This window comes from Boleophthalmus pectinirostris, unplaced genomic scaffold (genome assembly GCF_026225935.1).
Source record: "Boleophthalmus pectinirostris isolate CB_2022bp ecotype Guang Dong unplaced genomic scaffold, ASM2622593v1 HiC_scaffold_6, whole genome shotgun sequence".
Lineage (NCBI taxonomy): Eukaryota > Metazoa > Chordata > Actinopteri > Gobiiformes > Gobiidae > Boleophthalmus > Boleophthalmus pectinirostris.
The window spans coordinates 14,060,799-14,074,969 of NW_026571447.1; the positions used below are offsets into that span (position 1 = coordinate 14,060,799).

Here is a 14,171-nt window from a genome sequence, read left to right on the forward strand (position 1 = left end):
CTTAACCGCACAAAATACGACTGAATTATTCTCTTGCAGGTTTATGATATAAAAAAGGGCTGTGAGTGAGTTTGCTTTAACACTGTTGCTGTGTCCAAGACACTTCACCAAACTAAATGGCTCATTGACGCCATGTCTGTGGATAGAAAAGGTCCAATATGCACTATACATGAATAGGTTGTTCTAACATTTATAACCAGATCTTATTACATTACAAATTGTGAGATATTAGAAAGTTAATAATGAAACCTACCGTCATGATGCCCTCCAGCAGCCCTGAGTCTGGTTTGGGTGGGATCTGCCTCTCCATGGACCACTTCTCCACAATGGAAGACACCTGAGGATTATCTGTGTTCAGGATGCGGAAACCAGTCATGTTAACTCCACAGAAGCGATAAGGCTCCAGGTCAATGGCCATCAGGTCCTATAGTGACACAGAGAACAGTAATGAAGGATGGACTCACGTAGCAGCTTCCAGTGTGTTTGTCTCCATGTTTATCTCAGGCAGGGCCATTTCACACGAGGACAATGACGTAGTGGCTGATTAAAGCGGTGCTATTTTAAGATCAAGAGCAGAGGCTGTCAATGGTTTATCTCGAGATGGGAGCGTGGGACTGGCAACAAGAGACAGCTGGTAAATTATGAACTGACTCTATTCTACTGACATTACCAAGAAACTTAAAAATGCAGTCATGTAATGTCCGCTACCAGTTAAAACTTTGGACACACTTGCACATTCAGTGTTTTTTTTTTTTTTTTCTGTATGTTTACTGCATTTTTTTATACATACAGAGGACATCAAATATATGAAGTAAGATGTGTAGTGAAGAAAAAAAAAAAAAAAACATATATATATTTTATCCAAACCAAAGTAGCCAACCTTTGATTTGTTGAATTTTTTTTTTACTAGAGTTATTTAAAGGGTGGCTACTCTGAGGATTTGAAGAGAAAAAAATAGTAGAGTTTAAAGAGACTAAATATGGGTTTGTGTGTTAAATACGTGCAAATGAAACAAACTCAAAACACGACTCCAGGTATGTTTGTGAGGAACCAACATTATTACATGCAGTAGATCAAAAAAACAGAGTAATACGGGCCCTTTAAATTATCAATTAACTTGGAAATGTATCTACTTTGCTCAAGCAGTCATAAAACCCACACACTGCTCATTGCTTTTAATCGGCAACGAAGCACAGTATTCTTACTTGGGAATTTCTTTGTATATATCAGAAAATATTACAGCAAAAATCTAACTGTAGCCTGATGAATAATTCAGCAGAGACATTCCCCTGGTAACATCAGAAGCAAAAAGCAATAGAATTTGAGTCAGTGTAATTTGTGGGCCATCCATTGTGCTGGAGTGTGAAGTCACATGTTGACACGCGTTGTGGCGAATGGGCCTGGGGCTGAGAAAAGACATTTGGATCAACATAGATATTTCATTAGCACCCTGTGGGGCCAGAGCGGAGGGAGCGGAGGAGAGAGACACTTACGAAAGAATGCTGCTGCCACTGCTAGATTTATTTCTCTCTCAGACACAATGCAGTACTGTATAGTGTATTTGAAAATCAATATTTCACCTGGTCTATAGTGTGGTGCTCAAATCGTGAAGCTGGGAAAGCTGGCTGTACATGGGTCTTTTCTTCACACACAGGTCAGCGGTGGAAGGTAATGAAGTGCAAAAGTAAAAGTACAAACTTGAGTACAAATTTTTGGGATCTGCACTTTATGTTACTCAATTTTTACAGTGGATACCTTTTACTTTTACTTCACTGCATTTGAGAGCAAGTATCTGTACTTTCTACTTCACTACATTTACTTGTCTTTAGGGTTTGAGATGTGCTGAAATGGTGAAATTAGACTGTTTTTTTGAGTTTCGGTCCCAACTTTGAGCAACGATACACAAATACAGTTAGAAAAAATAAGAAGTAAACTGAATCACTTAAAATCAGCAGACTTCTTTATCAAAATCTCTACATTTCATTCTAAAAATCTCTGCAAAATTTACATTTACTTTTTACTCTTTACGTACATTTTTAAACATTGTACTTTAATACTTTTACTTAAGTAGATTTTTTTCATGTGATACTTTTACTTAAGAGTCAAAATTGAGTACTTCATCCACCACTGACTCAGGTGTAGTTTGTTTAGACACACACCACATGGGAATTGGAATTAAACTGAAACCTCAACAATACACTATAAGAATAATGCATTAGTCTTATATGGTGTTTTTCCAGTCACTTTACAATTACATGCATTATTCAGTCAGTCCACACTCGGAGATGGTAAGCTACTATAGCCACAGCTGTCCTGGGGCAGACTGACGTAAACAAGGCTGCCAAACTGTGCCATCGACCCCTTCGACCACCACCAGACACGGGCACACACACACACCACTTTCATACTAGGTAAGATGGGTGAAGTGTCTTGCCTAAAGCCACAATAACAGTAAAAAAAATTAGACTAAACCAGAAATTAGGATTAAACCACGGAGTCTAACCAGGACATATTAACGATGTCTAATAAAAATATGCTGATTATTTTAGTAGTATACAAGTGGCTGTGAGCACTGAAATCAATACTGTGGAGGGCAAAAAATGAGTAATGACTTGTTATATTACATCTAAATTACAGTAAAGCAGTGAATTATTAGCCAGGCTGGTGCCACCTAGTGCCTCCGCTTAATTTCATTTCTCTCCAGCAACTAGGCCAGGAATCAAAATACAATAGATGGTTCACAAAAACCCCAGAAGTGCGAGTTCGGGCACCAGCCAATCACCGAAGAGTCATATATTCAGTGTTGTCAACGATTCCTGAGATCGAGGATTTCAAGATGGAATAAAGAGACTGTTCGGTGAATTTCATCAAGGGAAAGACATTATTGACCTTCTTCCTACGTGATTTGGGAAAAGTCTACATTACATACATCTCGACCAAATAGCAGCGATTGGTTAAATGATAAAAAAGTACTCGCCTACTGTTGAGCAAACAAAATCTAAGGCTGCGAGGTCAGACGATTTTTATGAAATGAAACGAAGTAAAACCGGCTGTTGAATCAGGCTAGTGAATTATATGATTTGGGTCAAAAGTTCCTGGGGCAGGACCTCTGTCAGTAACGCCATTATACTAAGGTCGTTTTCACACCGCTAGTTCGATTATTTGGTCCGCACCAGGCAATAAAATTGTTATTATGTAGCAAATACACTCCAGTGTGGTCCGCTTTCACACTGGCAAACAAACCAAAACTGGTTCGATTGACGTGTCTCTGTTTCCCCGGTAAAACCGCGATACTCCAGTTATCAACACCGATGTTCCTGTTAATACCACGGGCCGTCCTCATCTCAAATTATCACCATGAACTCATAAAACAGCAACATGTAGAACTTTGTACAAACTCACCGCATCAGCCCAGAGCTCAGGTAACAGCAGCAGCCAACAGCGCTCACAGTAGCGCGCAGCTCCTCAGGACGGGGCTGGGGTCTGGTCCTTGGTCTTCTGTTACAAGCTCGTTGGTCAGATGGTCTGGAGGCTTCATCCTCCATGTGCTGGTTCCAAACTGTGCGGGAAAGCGAGAATGCGCTGTAGACTACAGGTCCGGGCGCGCTGCTCCTGTCCTCCGCGCTCAAGAACCACGGCTGGTTCCGAGGTGGTGCAGCATCCGGACAGAAGCGTGAGTCCAGTTTGGTTTGTTATATGTTGTTCTGAGCGTCCGTCTTTGGCGCATTTGGTTCTTCCCGGGGAAAGCGCTTCCTCAGGTCGAGGCTCCCCGCTCCAGCTCCTCTGAGCCCGGCCTGAACCGGAGCTGCCCCCGCTGGTTCAGGACTCTGGTTTGGATCTAGTCCGACTGTATTTCTCACACTAGGCTAAAAGCAGGGACTTTTTAAAGTTGTATCAATTGAATGGGCGATTGCCTATTGCCATAAAATTATTTGGTTAATTAAAGCCTAAAATAACAAATGTTGGTTGCTGCGTGATCACGGGGGAACATCGGGACTTCTCTGAGCGTGTAGGTCCCGAACAGGGGTACGCACCCCCAATTTTGACTCACTCTGGAGCCACACGTTTGCACGTACTTGCTCTGATCTTCGTGTATTACATTGTCTGTATTGGCCATTGTTGGTAAAATAATTCGAAAATGAATTGCGGCTGCGTCTGGACAACAGTCTGTTACTGCGCTGGAGTCGTACAGCGCGTCATTTCAGGCAGAGGAGACGCATGTCCCTGCCATGATGCATTTCGAATAGTCCGTTTGTCCATACTGTCTATGGTTTGGACCCGGGTTCGCGTTCACACCAGAGGAACCGCACCAAAGTTGGTCATTTGGTGCGGATTCAAGCGAACTGAGACCACCTCTTTTTTGCGGTCTCGGTCCGCTTGATTTAGTTCGGGTCCGAGTCCGATTGACGCTTTCACACCAACGCAAACGAACCGAACTAACCACTTTTGGTTCGAATGGACCGTTTGGTGCGCACCAAATACTGTCGGTGTGAAAACACCCTAAAACATATTTTCAAAAAAGGACTTCAGAAATAGTCAGTGGAGGTTGTATTACCAAAAATATACAGTATATTTTACACATCACTGAGCTTTTCTGCTTAGGGCTCCCAAATGGCTAGCAGTGGCTCTGGTCTTTGGGTAAGAAACCAAGCTTTCAGTGGCACAGTGTCTGATTTCACTGGTGTAGATTTTCAGATTTTATTTTTCAAAATGTTTGTAAACGATAGCAATACATGTCATCATCCCAATAAAAATATTAATTTCACAGTCCTTAGTCACAAATCAAATGTCATTAATTGTAATGCTGTAAGAGAAACACTTGCTTCCTGTTTTACAATATTTTTTGTTTTTATTAAATTTTTTCACTAATAGAATTCTTTACAGCAGTTTTCCTTTCATGAGATCAAAGTGAATCACAGTTTTTCTATTTGACATTTCGCGCTGTTAGATAAATAAGATCAGGTTACAATTCTCCTTTTTGAAGCTAAGAATACAAACTAAGTGGGACAATTATTTAAAAAACACGTAGCTCCTATTTCGTGACATTTCTGTTCCTATAATTATACAAATTACAAGTTCAGAATCTTTAAGGGCTTGTACCCTTTTTTTTTCATGTATTTGAGCAAAATATGTCTTGCCCTAGTATTGATCTATTTAAGCAGCTCTTGAAATCAAACTGCCTGCTCTAAATGGTGTGTTTATTATAAATCATTTTACTGTCTGGTGACCTGAAAGTGCAAGGTTAGCATGCTAGTTGTTGTTATCTTTGGCCTATGAAAGTTGTGACAAACATGTATAAACTCATTGGAGTGAATAATTAGGATGCTCAAAATGCATAAGGTAAGTGAGAAGTAACTGGACCAATGAAAACTGTTTAAAATGAAATAGTTGTTTTTTATGTTTTTAAAGAGCGTAATTACAGCATTTTATGATTCTAATTTTGACGTAATTTCGTGGGATTCAGTTCTGTGTGTAAATGCTTGGGAACAGTTATGGAAGTCCCTAGTGTGATGTCATGATTTCCTAGCCTGATTCATCAGCCGGTTTCACTCCGTAGAAACCGTCTGACCTTGCAGCATTAGAATTTGTTCACTCAATGATAGGTGAGTACTTTTTTAATTTAACCAATCACTGCTATTTGGTCATGACGTATGTAAGGCGCTGCTAAGGGGGCTAACTGTCTTTTCCCTTGATAAAATTCACCAAACATTCTCTTTATTCTGTCTTTAAATATCCGATCTTGGGAATAATTGCCGACATAGAATATATGGCTCTTCGCTGATTGGCTGGTGCCCGAACTTGCACTTCCGGGGATTTTGTGAACTAGTCTAGTATATCTAGTATATTACGATTCTTGACCAAGTCGCAAGAGAGAAATAAAACTGAGCGGAGGCACTAGGTGGCGCCAGCCTGGCTCATGATTTCCAACCAGGAAGTCAAATTTTAAACCTAAAAAATGGCCATATTGGGAAAACGAATGTGAATGTTTTTTGCAAAAAGCTTAAATATAATTATCTTAACAGTGTTTCAGTAAAACTTATAGTTTATAGGCACTTTAGGACAGCAAAAATAAGGTACAGGATTTTTAATATTAGCACGTTGTATGCAAACTTTTCATGGTAAATTGGGGAAAGGGGGAGGGTTGACAAAGCCATTTCAGAGGACAACGAAGTTATTACCCCATACTGAGCTGCTGTTGGGGTTTCATGCTCTAATAATTCGCCGTTTTACCTCCTCTCTCAAGATTAAAAAAAAAACGAAAAACCTGAAATCGTATGCTCAATGCAGGCAAAAATACTGCGTTTTTTTGTAATCGGAGTATTCATCATTTTGGATCAAACTGCTAAAGGTGTAATCTCCTTAATAGCGTGTCTATCAATGTGACAGTGTCGCAGCTCAGGATGTACTCACGGTCAGATTGTATAAAGATAGGCTGTCCTCATGTAAGAGATAGCGAGGCTGTCAAACACATCAAAAGTAATTCATGTTTGAAAGATTGTACCAGAGTGACTTTTATTTCTGCTTAAGCTGTAAAGTGGTGGAAAATATTTAGAGATTTTCTGGAATTTAGAGATAATTTAATGTTAAAGTCAATCTGTGTTTTCTGATTGACTGAAAGGGCATCCTGATGAAACAGTTGGCATTTCCACAAGCGTGGGTCATATCAAAAAGAACAGATATGTGAAAATATTATAAATTTAGGGGTCTAAAGGATTATGCTGAATATGACTCAGGGACAGTTCACACTTAGTTTAGTCAATAATAACACAACTTGTAAACAAATGGGTGTGTTAGTTTCAGTATAGTTAGCTCCTCCCTGTTGCGTAGATTTCAACAAAAGCTCTTATTGAGTCATGGGCATTTTTTAAAATAGATATAGATATACAATTCTGCTATTTTAAATTTTAAAATGTTTTACGATTCTACAGAAGCTTTGTAGCAGATTCTTTACTACTAGGGATGTAACAATATCTAAATCTCTAGGTATGATATTATCACGATATGCACCTCACGGAACAATATTTATTGCGATATTTTGAAGAGGCTAATATGTAGATGGGACACTTTTTTGCTTTTAAAATACCTTGACAAGATTTTGGTTTGAATTATTTGCATCCAGAGTCGGCGTCAGAGCACATCTACTCTACTTTAGCGCGGTGGAGTCATACACACCAGACATGCTATCAAACACGTTTTTCTTTAACAGTATTAGGCTAATTATGTGTTGTTGTTATTTTTATCATTATTTTATTAAAATTATTATTATTAGCTGCAATAGTTGTTGAGGCTGTATGGTAGACGATACGCACACAAGACAATAATAAAAAGTTGAGGTTTATTAAAAAACAATAAGTCCTGCCACTGGTTGTAAACATTAAACAACAGCCTCTCGTCAAAAACACCCCTGAACAACATCGCTGAAAAGAAGCAATCGGGCAAGAAATAGGCACGCATCGGGCAGCACCAGGTCTGTAGTGGGCGTGGTACGCGAGGGTACACCGTCCAGTACTGTCCTATAGAGACCTGAGACTTGAGGACCGGGACTAAACCAGGACTAAAACAGGAGCTGGTGGTATAATTTTTGGGAGGGGCACCAAGGCCAAAATTATAAATATATATTATGAATAATATATGTATTATATATCTAGTCTATAGTATTATAACAAATACCAGAAACAGACATTTTGGTTACTATTGGCTGAACAATATCGATCAGAGCACAATGAACAGCCAAGAGCAAACTTTACGCAACAACACAACGTAACATGCCGCTCACACCCAGACAAAACAACGTCAGCAAAACTACAATAAGAGGCTACAATCACAACATGAACACAGATGCCGCTCCTACAGCACACGGCAGAACAACCAGAGCAGCGCCATCGCACCCACCAGCTCATTTACGCACTATTTAACTATTAACACTATAACACTATTTAACTATTAACACAATAACACTCTTTACCTGTGAGGCTTCATGTTCAGATTTGCCGCAAACTAATGAAAACAAGCCTCTTACCTTCTCCAAAGGACTGAAGCAGAGTGTTTCCTCTATCCACTGTCCCACTGGTTCTGTCTCCAAAAGTCTATTGTCCAATATTAAGAGATGAAACTGGTCCGTGACGCGAGGTCCGGGAGCCGAGTGCACAAGATGGTTGTAAAATTAGTCTTAATCCCACTTCCCACTTAAATCTGAAAATCTGAAAGTCAGTCCATATCAGCACTAGGCCATCAGGCAGAATTATGCCTCTGCGCGCTATGCTCAGGTCAAACTTTTACACCCAGAAACGAGCGGGCAAAGGCGTGTAGAGCAGCGGGCGACTGCCCTGGCCCCGGCGGCGGCCGCGAGAGCGGAGGCCCGGTGGCGACTGCCCCGAGTCCGGGCGGCGACAGTCCCGGGTCCCGGCGGCGGGTCTGTCAGTGTGTCTTTGACTCTGTCCTCGTCTTTTCCTGTGTGGAGCTTTAGGCTCAAGTAGCAGCTGCCGCTAATCGTGAAGCAGCTACGAGTTGACGCAGCAGGTTGACGTGAGTGACAGGACAGTTGTCCAATCACACTACACTAAATAAACAGAGACTGTGATATCGTAAAGTTTGTGCCCTCAGCCCGAAGTGAAATGCGCCAATCAAAATCATTTTTAAATAGTAATAATAACGGCCTGTGCTGAGGGGTGGGGCACCAGTGGCCGCTAGGGGGGGCACGGCCCTCCAATGCCCCACCTTGCCGCCGACACCGCGGATAAGATTACACTTTAGGTTAAGTTAAAGTTTCTTGTTCCTAAACCCGGTGAACGTGAGAGACACGTCCGTGCGTCGGCGCCATAGCAACGTACAGGCGCGGGGACTATATAAAGCGCTGCATCTTTTAAATCGGTCTGTTTTCACTTGAACGCTCGAGTGAGAGATTTCACGCAATATCGCTACTGCTGGTAAAATACACTTTGAGATTCCTTAATACCAATATTTCTTGAAAAAAAAACTACACTTTGGGCATCAGCACACTTTCTAATCCTACTTTGTTAACTCTTTTCAAGGTTTGCACCTCAACTTAACTCTACACAACCATGGCTCGCCCTGCTGCCCGCCTGGACCTCTTCCCTGGAGGTAAGACACATCACTGAAATATTCGTGAAGATAGATAAAATGAACTAAATGCTACATGTTGTCAACCATTTTGTCCACGCATGGCTATTTCTACTCGGGTTAGGGTAAAATGGTATCAGGTCGAATATGAAACTGCTTCATTTGAGAGGTTATGACTTTCAATCGACGATTACTTACTGTGGTTGTAATAATTACTAGTAAAAGGGGCCTATTTTTCTTGGTATGGGTACAAAGTAAAAAGTTATCAAAGTATTTTCAGGAAAACTGCCGCTGTTGTTATGGGTCGCCGTTGTTATGGGTCGCCGTTGTTTGCACACGGTGATCACACTTATACCTAAGTCATGTACATTTCAACTCATCTTTATGAATATGCGTATGAATATTCGACAGTTGTATTATGCTATCAAATAGGGCTCCGACTAAAGGTAGCACATATCGACAGGCCAATTTAGCCACTGAATAATGCTCCCACTGTAGAATCACCATTATTTACTTGTTTGTATGAATATGGGTCGAGGTAGCTTATCTGGACAGTCCTATCTTCTCCCAAATACTGCATCCACTAGAGATAGCATAACTGACCTTTGTGATCCTGGGGACAATAAAGATGGGACAATTCTATGCAACTGAGTTTTATTTATTCAGCAGCTTTATAAACAAATTTACAATGTTTTCTACACATGGAAGCAAAATAAAATAGATGGAATGAAAATGATGACGATAAAATCAAATATTAAATCCAAACTATTCAATCATCTAACATGGGTATTCTGCCGCAAATCTTCTGCCTCGGGTAGCTCAAATCGATGGACATTTAAACTGTAACAACACTTGGAGGTTGACAGGACAGTTTAGTTTGTAGGTGTCGAAATTCATCAGTGTTTTAGATCATTTTTGGAAAAAAAAGATGGCACCCAGCCAAAGATTCTACACTAGAATATTTACAGAGATGTACATTTTATATTGAAAGAGATCATGTTATGAGGTTTTGGTTGAGTTTTACTTGAGTTTTAGGGATGAATGGGATTACTGAGGTGCACTGCACACTGGCAGATGCACTGTGGACTTGTGCAAGAGAAGCCAGACAGACCTCTGTGTTTAGAGTCTTGTACAAAAACTGTAGGCCTGTATTTATACTTAAAACCTTGCTGGTAAGTCTGTAATTCAGGACGTGACCCAAGTAAAAAGTAGTTATAGGCTAATATAGTGCACTGACCAGCAGCTCTGGTCTTTCCCTGTTTTTACAATTCTGTAGAATGACTTGTGTGTAAAAATTTGTCTGGGTCCTTGTGCTATCCACACAACAGCAGGAAAACCTTTGTATGGAACAACTTGTTAATGTTGTAAAATGTTGCAGTGACTCTGGATCCGCGGGACGCTCCAGGGGACCCTCCTGCTGCCGGCTCCTCGCCAGGTGAGGACGACGCAGGTGAGGTGCAGGTAAGTATGCCTTTTGTTCTTGCTCGTTTCTCCCCTCCTCGGCGAGAGGACGTGTTTGGACGAGAGGAAGAGGAGGAGGAAGATCATGAGGAAGAGGACTGGAGTGAAGAAGAGGAGGAGGAGGAGGATGACGTAGACTCTGGCTACTCAAGTCTCTCAGAGGAAGACCGCGATGAAGATGTTGATGTGGAGGGGGAAGATGACAACCAGGTTTTCCCTCCGGAGGAGTTCTGGGCCGACTGGCGCCAGGCAGCCCGTCCTGCTCAAGCTGAGAATGTGAGAGATCGTCCCCCGACCCCCTTTGCTTGGCAGCGAGCAGAGAGCCCTTCTCCTGCGCCCAGTCCCGGCGTTGAAGAGGAGCATCGCCTGTCTTCTCCCGCTGCTGTGCTTCCTGCTCCTTGCCCTCCCCCTGTGGGCCTTGCTCTGGACGTCCTGCCTCTCGGTGGATCCAAGCGCCACAGAGATGAAGATGCGGATGAAGAGGGAGACCCCAGCTCCAAGAGGCCGCGTCCTTCCTCCAGTTCCCCAGAGCCCGTCCCCTCCACATCTTCTGGGACGTCTGCAGGTTTCTCATGGTACTTCCGCCCCCTGCCCCCATACCCTGACTCGGACGATGACTGAATTCCGTCTCTGAGACTCTGGGCTTTGTAACATCATTTCGGCAACATTTACCACCTTTAACACCGCCGATTTCATCTCTTGTACATAGTTTTTCAATTTATTATCTCAGCTGTGTGTTAAGTAGTAGTAGTAGTAGTAGTAGTAGCTTTGTGTGCCAAAATAATTTTCATCTTTTGTGTGTTTTCAAAAAAAAAAAAGAGAGAGAAAGCAAGGAATAGTATGTAGGATTTCTAAAATCTTGAAAAGTCTTATAAGCAAAAAAAAAAGTTAAACATGATCCGTAAGTAAATAGTAATAGATAAACATAATTTAAGCTACAATGTCACAGATGTCCTGCATATTACCCCTCGCATTCTACTCTGGGCATAGGTGGGTTAGAGGTGAGAAGGTAGTGGGGTCGCTGGTGCGATTCCCGCTCGTTTGCTGTGTTTGTTTGCTGTGTTTGTTTGTGTGTTGAAAGGGAAGGAAAACTATGTAGGAACGTAACAGACACGGCATGAACAAATTCTCTAAATGTGCTCAATGACTAAATTCTAATTGAGAAAAAAGTCAATCTGATGCTTATTTGTAGTTTCCTGTATAGTACACCTTGCCTTGAATTTATTTTGAGCTGGTTCCGATCTGGTCATAGGAGGGTTAACGAACTCATTAATATTATTTAAAAAATACCTAAAAAAAATAAAATAAAATAAAATAAAAAAAATTTAAATATACTTACAATGAAATCCCTCACTGGAGGAAACATTTCCCTGTCTTCATTAGGAGATTTGTTTTTGTCTGCTCATTCAACAGTTAGTTCTCTCTTTTTGTGGTTTTGTTTTTTTTATTTTTCATAATTTGTAAGACGTGGAGACCTAGATTTGTTCACTAACTTGGTTGGTGGGACACTCCCTAATTCTCCCGTTTGAGTTGTTGTTTTATGACTACATTGTACTACAAGTAGTACACAAATGAACAAATGTGTACTATATTGTAATGTTATACTCCTGTAAACAGATGTGGAGACTTGTGTTTGTCCATTCACTAGAGAATTAGTGGGACACTAAGTTTCTCTCTTTTCTCTTTTTTTTTTTTCCCCCCAGTAATTGTAATTTAAGTTTAAAATGCAGAATGAGCACAACCATGGTATTTAGAATTAAACTGTTTACAATGCATGTGTATCTACGTAGCATTATGTCTTTCTGTAAACTGTACTTTTACTTTTTCTTTATAATAATTTGTAATATGTGGAGATCTGGGTTTTTTCACTAAGTTTTCGGTTGGTGGGACACTCCTTAATTCTCCCATTTAATTTGTTGTTTTCCGAATACCTTGTACTACAAATAGTATACAAATGTGTACTATATTGTAATGTTATACTCCTGTAAACAGTCTCTGTGGAGACTGTACTTTTACTTTATACTGAATTGTAAGATGTGGAGACTTGGGTTTGATCACTAACTTGTCGGTTGGTGGGACACTCCCTACTTCTACTGTTTAAGGTGAAGTTTAACTGTGTGTTTACAAGATAAAACATTGTACTTGCTTTTTTGCACAGCGCATTGGTACGCAAAAGCCTCTGTTTTTCAGGATGGTTGTTCATTCAAATGAGGGCCTAAACCAAAGTGCATCGCTCTAATATTTGTGGATGAATTACACAGAAGGAGTGTAGATGCACACTTAAGGCTTTCTCCCTAGTTCCATTAAAAGGGCTTTGATTGGGGGGCGTGGGCCGCTGTGTAAGTTGATGTCTTATTATATATATGTCCAGAAGTATGTTTCAGTCAGATCCATCGTGTCCTGGTGAGTAAAGACCAATACTAATGTAATATTTGTATTAATTACCAAAGACCTTTGTTCTTTTTTAAAAGAAAGGCGCGTCGCTGATGGAACTGTCCATGGCATCATCCACAAAGTGCAGTTAACCACCAGAGGGAGCCCTGATCGTAACGTTGGAACACAAGGTATTCTGAGAAATGAGAAAATTAATAATGAAATAATGATAAATAATGAGTTTTGTACTTTTATTGCACTTTTAGGAGCCATAGTCTTCGCCAGCTCTGCTGAGACGTATACAGCTGCAGTGGCTTGTCTCGCTCCTGTCAGATGATCCACAGACTTCTGTAAGTTATTATCTGAAAATAATTTAAATCTGGGTGATAAAGTAGAATGTAAAATTACACTAAAATTGTGTTTTAGGATCCAGAAACTTTTCTGGAGTGTGACCCATCAGATGCTCTCAACCACATGAGAGGAAGGGGTGATCAAGGCCTGGTCCAATAAGAGACTTGGCCCAACACAAGGGAGAAGGCCTTCAGTCTCTGTAATCTGCTGTTACTCTGAAGTTCAGTCTAATCAAAACTGAAGCATCACTCCTGATGAAGATCTCCAGAGGAACAAGAAACTCCAACAGTGGTGAGAGAAAAGAACCTATACTAAATCTTTGCAGGTTTTATAACAAGATTTTTACTGTCTGATCCCTGTGTTATATTGTAACTGTGCAGGTGCTGAGGAGCACATTGAACCTGTGGGTTTAGTGGAGGAACAAAAAGAGACAAATGGTTTTTGGAGGACTCAAAAACAAGTGATGAAGCTCATATAGAAGACTACGCCCCTGGAGAAAAAGGACAGTGATGATGAGACGGACTACAGGAATGATGTGTGACATCTGGCCTCATGGTGACAACCAAACAGATTATTGTGGACTTCAACTAAAATGGGCAAAACAACCATCAAACTCTCTCTGTCGGCATAGAGGTAGTAGAGAGGGTGACCATGACTGAGGACCTGTCCTGAAGCATTCACACTGCCTGAGCTGTGGAGAGGCCCAACAACGCCTTTACTACTTGAAGAAACTGAGGAGCGCCAACATCCCCAGTCCACTAATGAGGAACTTCTACAACTGTGCCATCTGAAGTGTTCTGACATCTGGATTTTTTGTGTGGTTCTCTTGCTGCACTAAGGCCGACCTACACACTCTCCAGCGGGTGGTAAAAACAGCGGGGAAAGTCACTGGGGTGACTCTCTCA

General features: G+C 41.0%; 1 protein-coding gene across 1 annotated transcript in view; it reads right to left on the reverse strand.

Moving 5' to 3' along the window:
• The window catches only part of grik3 (glutamate ionotropic receptor kainate type subunit 3), a 191,820-nt gene that overhangs the window by 71,524 nt on the left and 106,125 nt on the right, over positions 1-14,171 (reverse strand). The window contains exon 6 of the mRNA XM_055163536.1: positions 254-424. Within this exon, the coding sequence (XP_055019511.1) occupies positions 254-424 (171 nt within the window). The remainder of the gene's footprint in view (positions 1-253; positions 425-14,171) is intronic.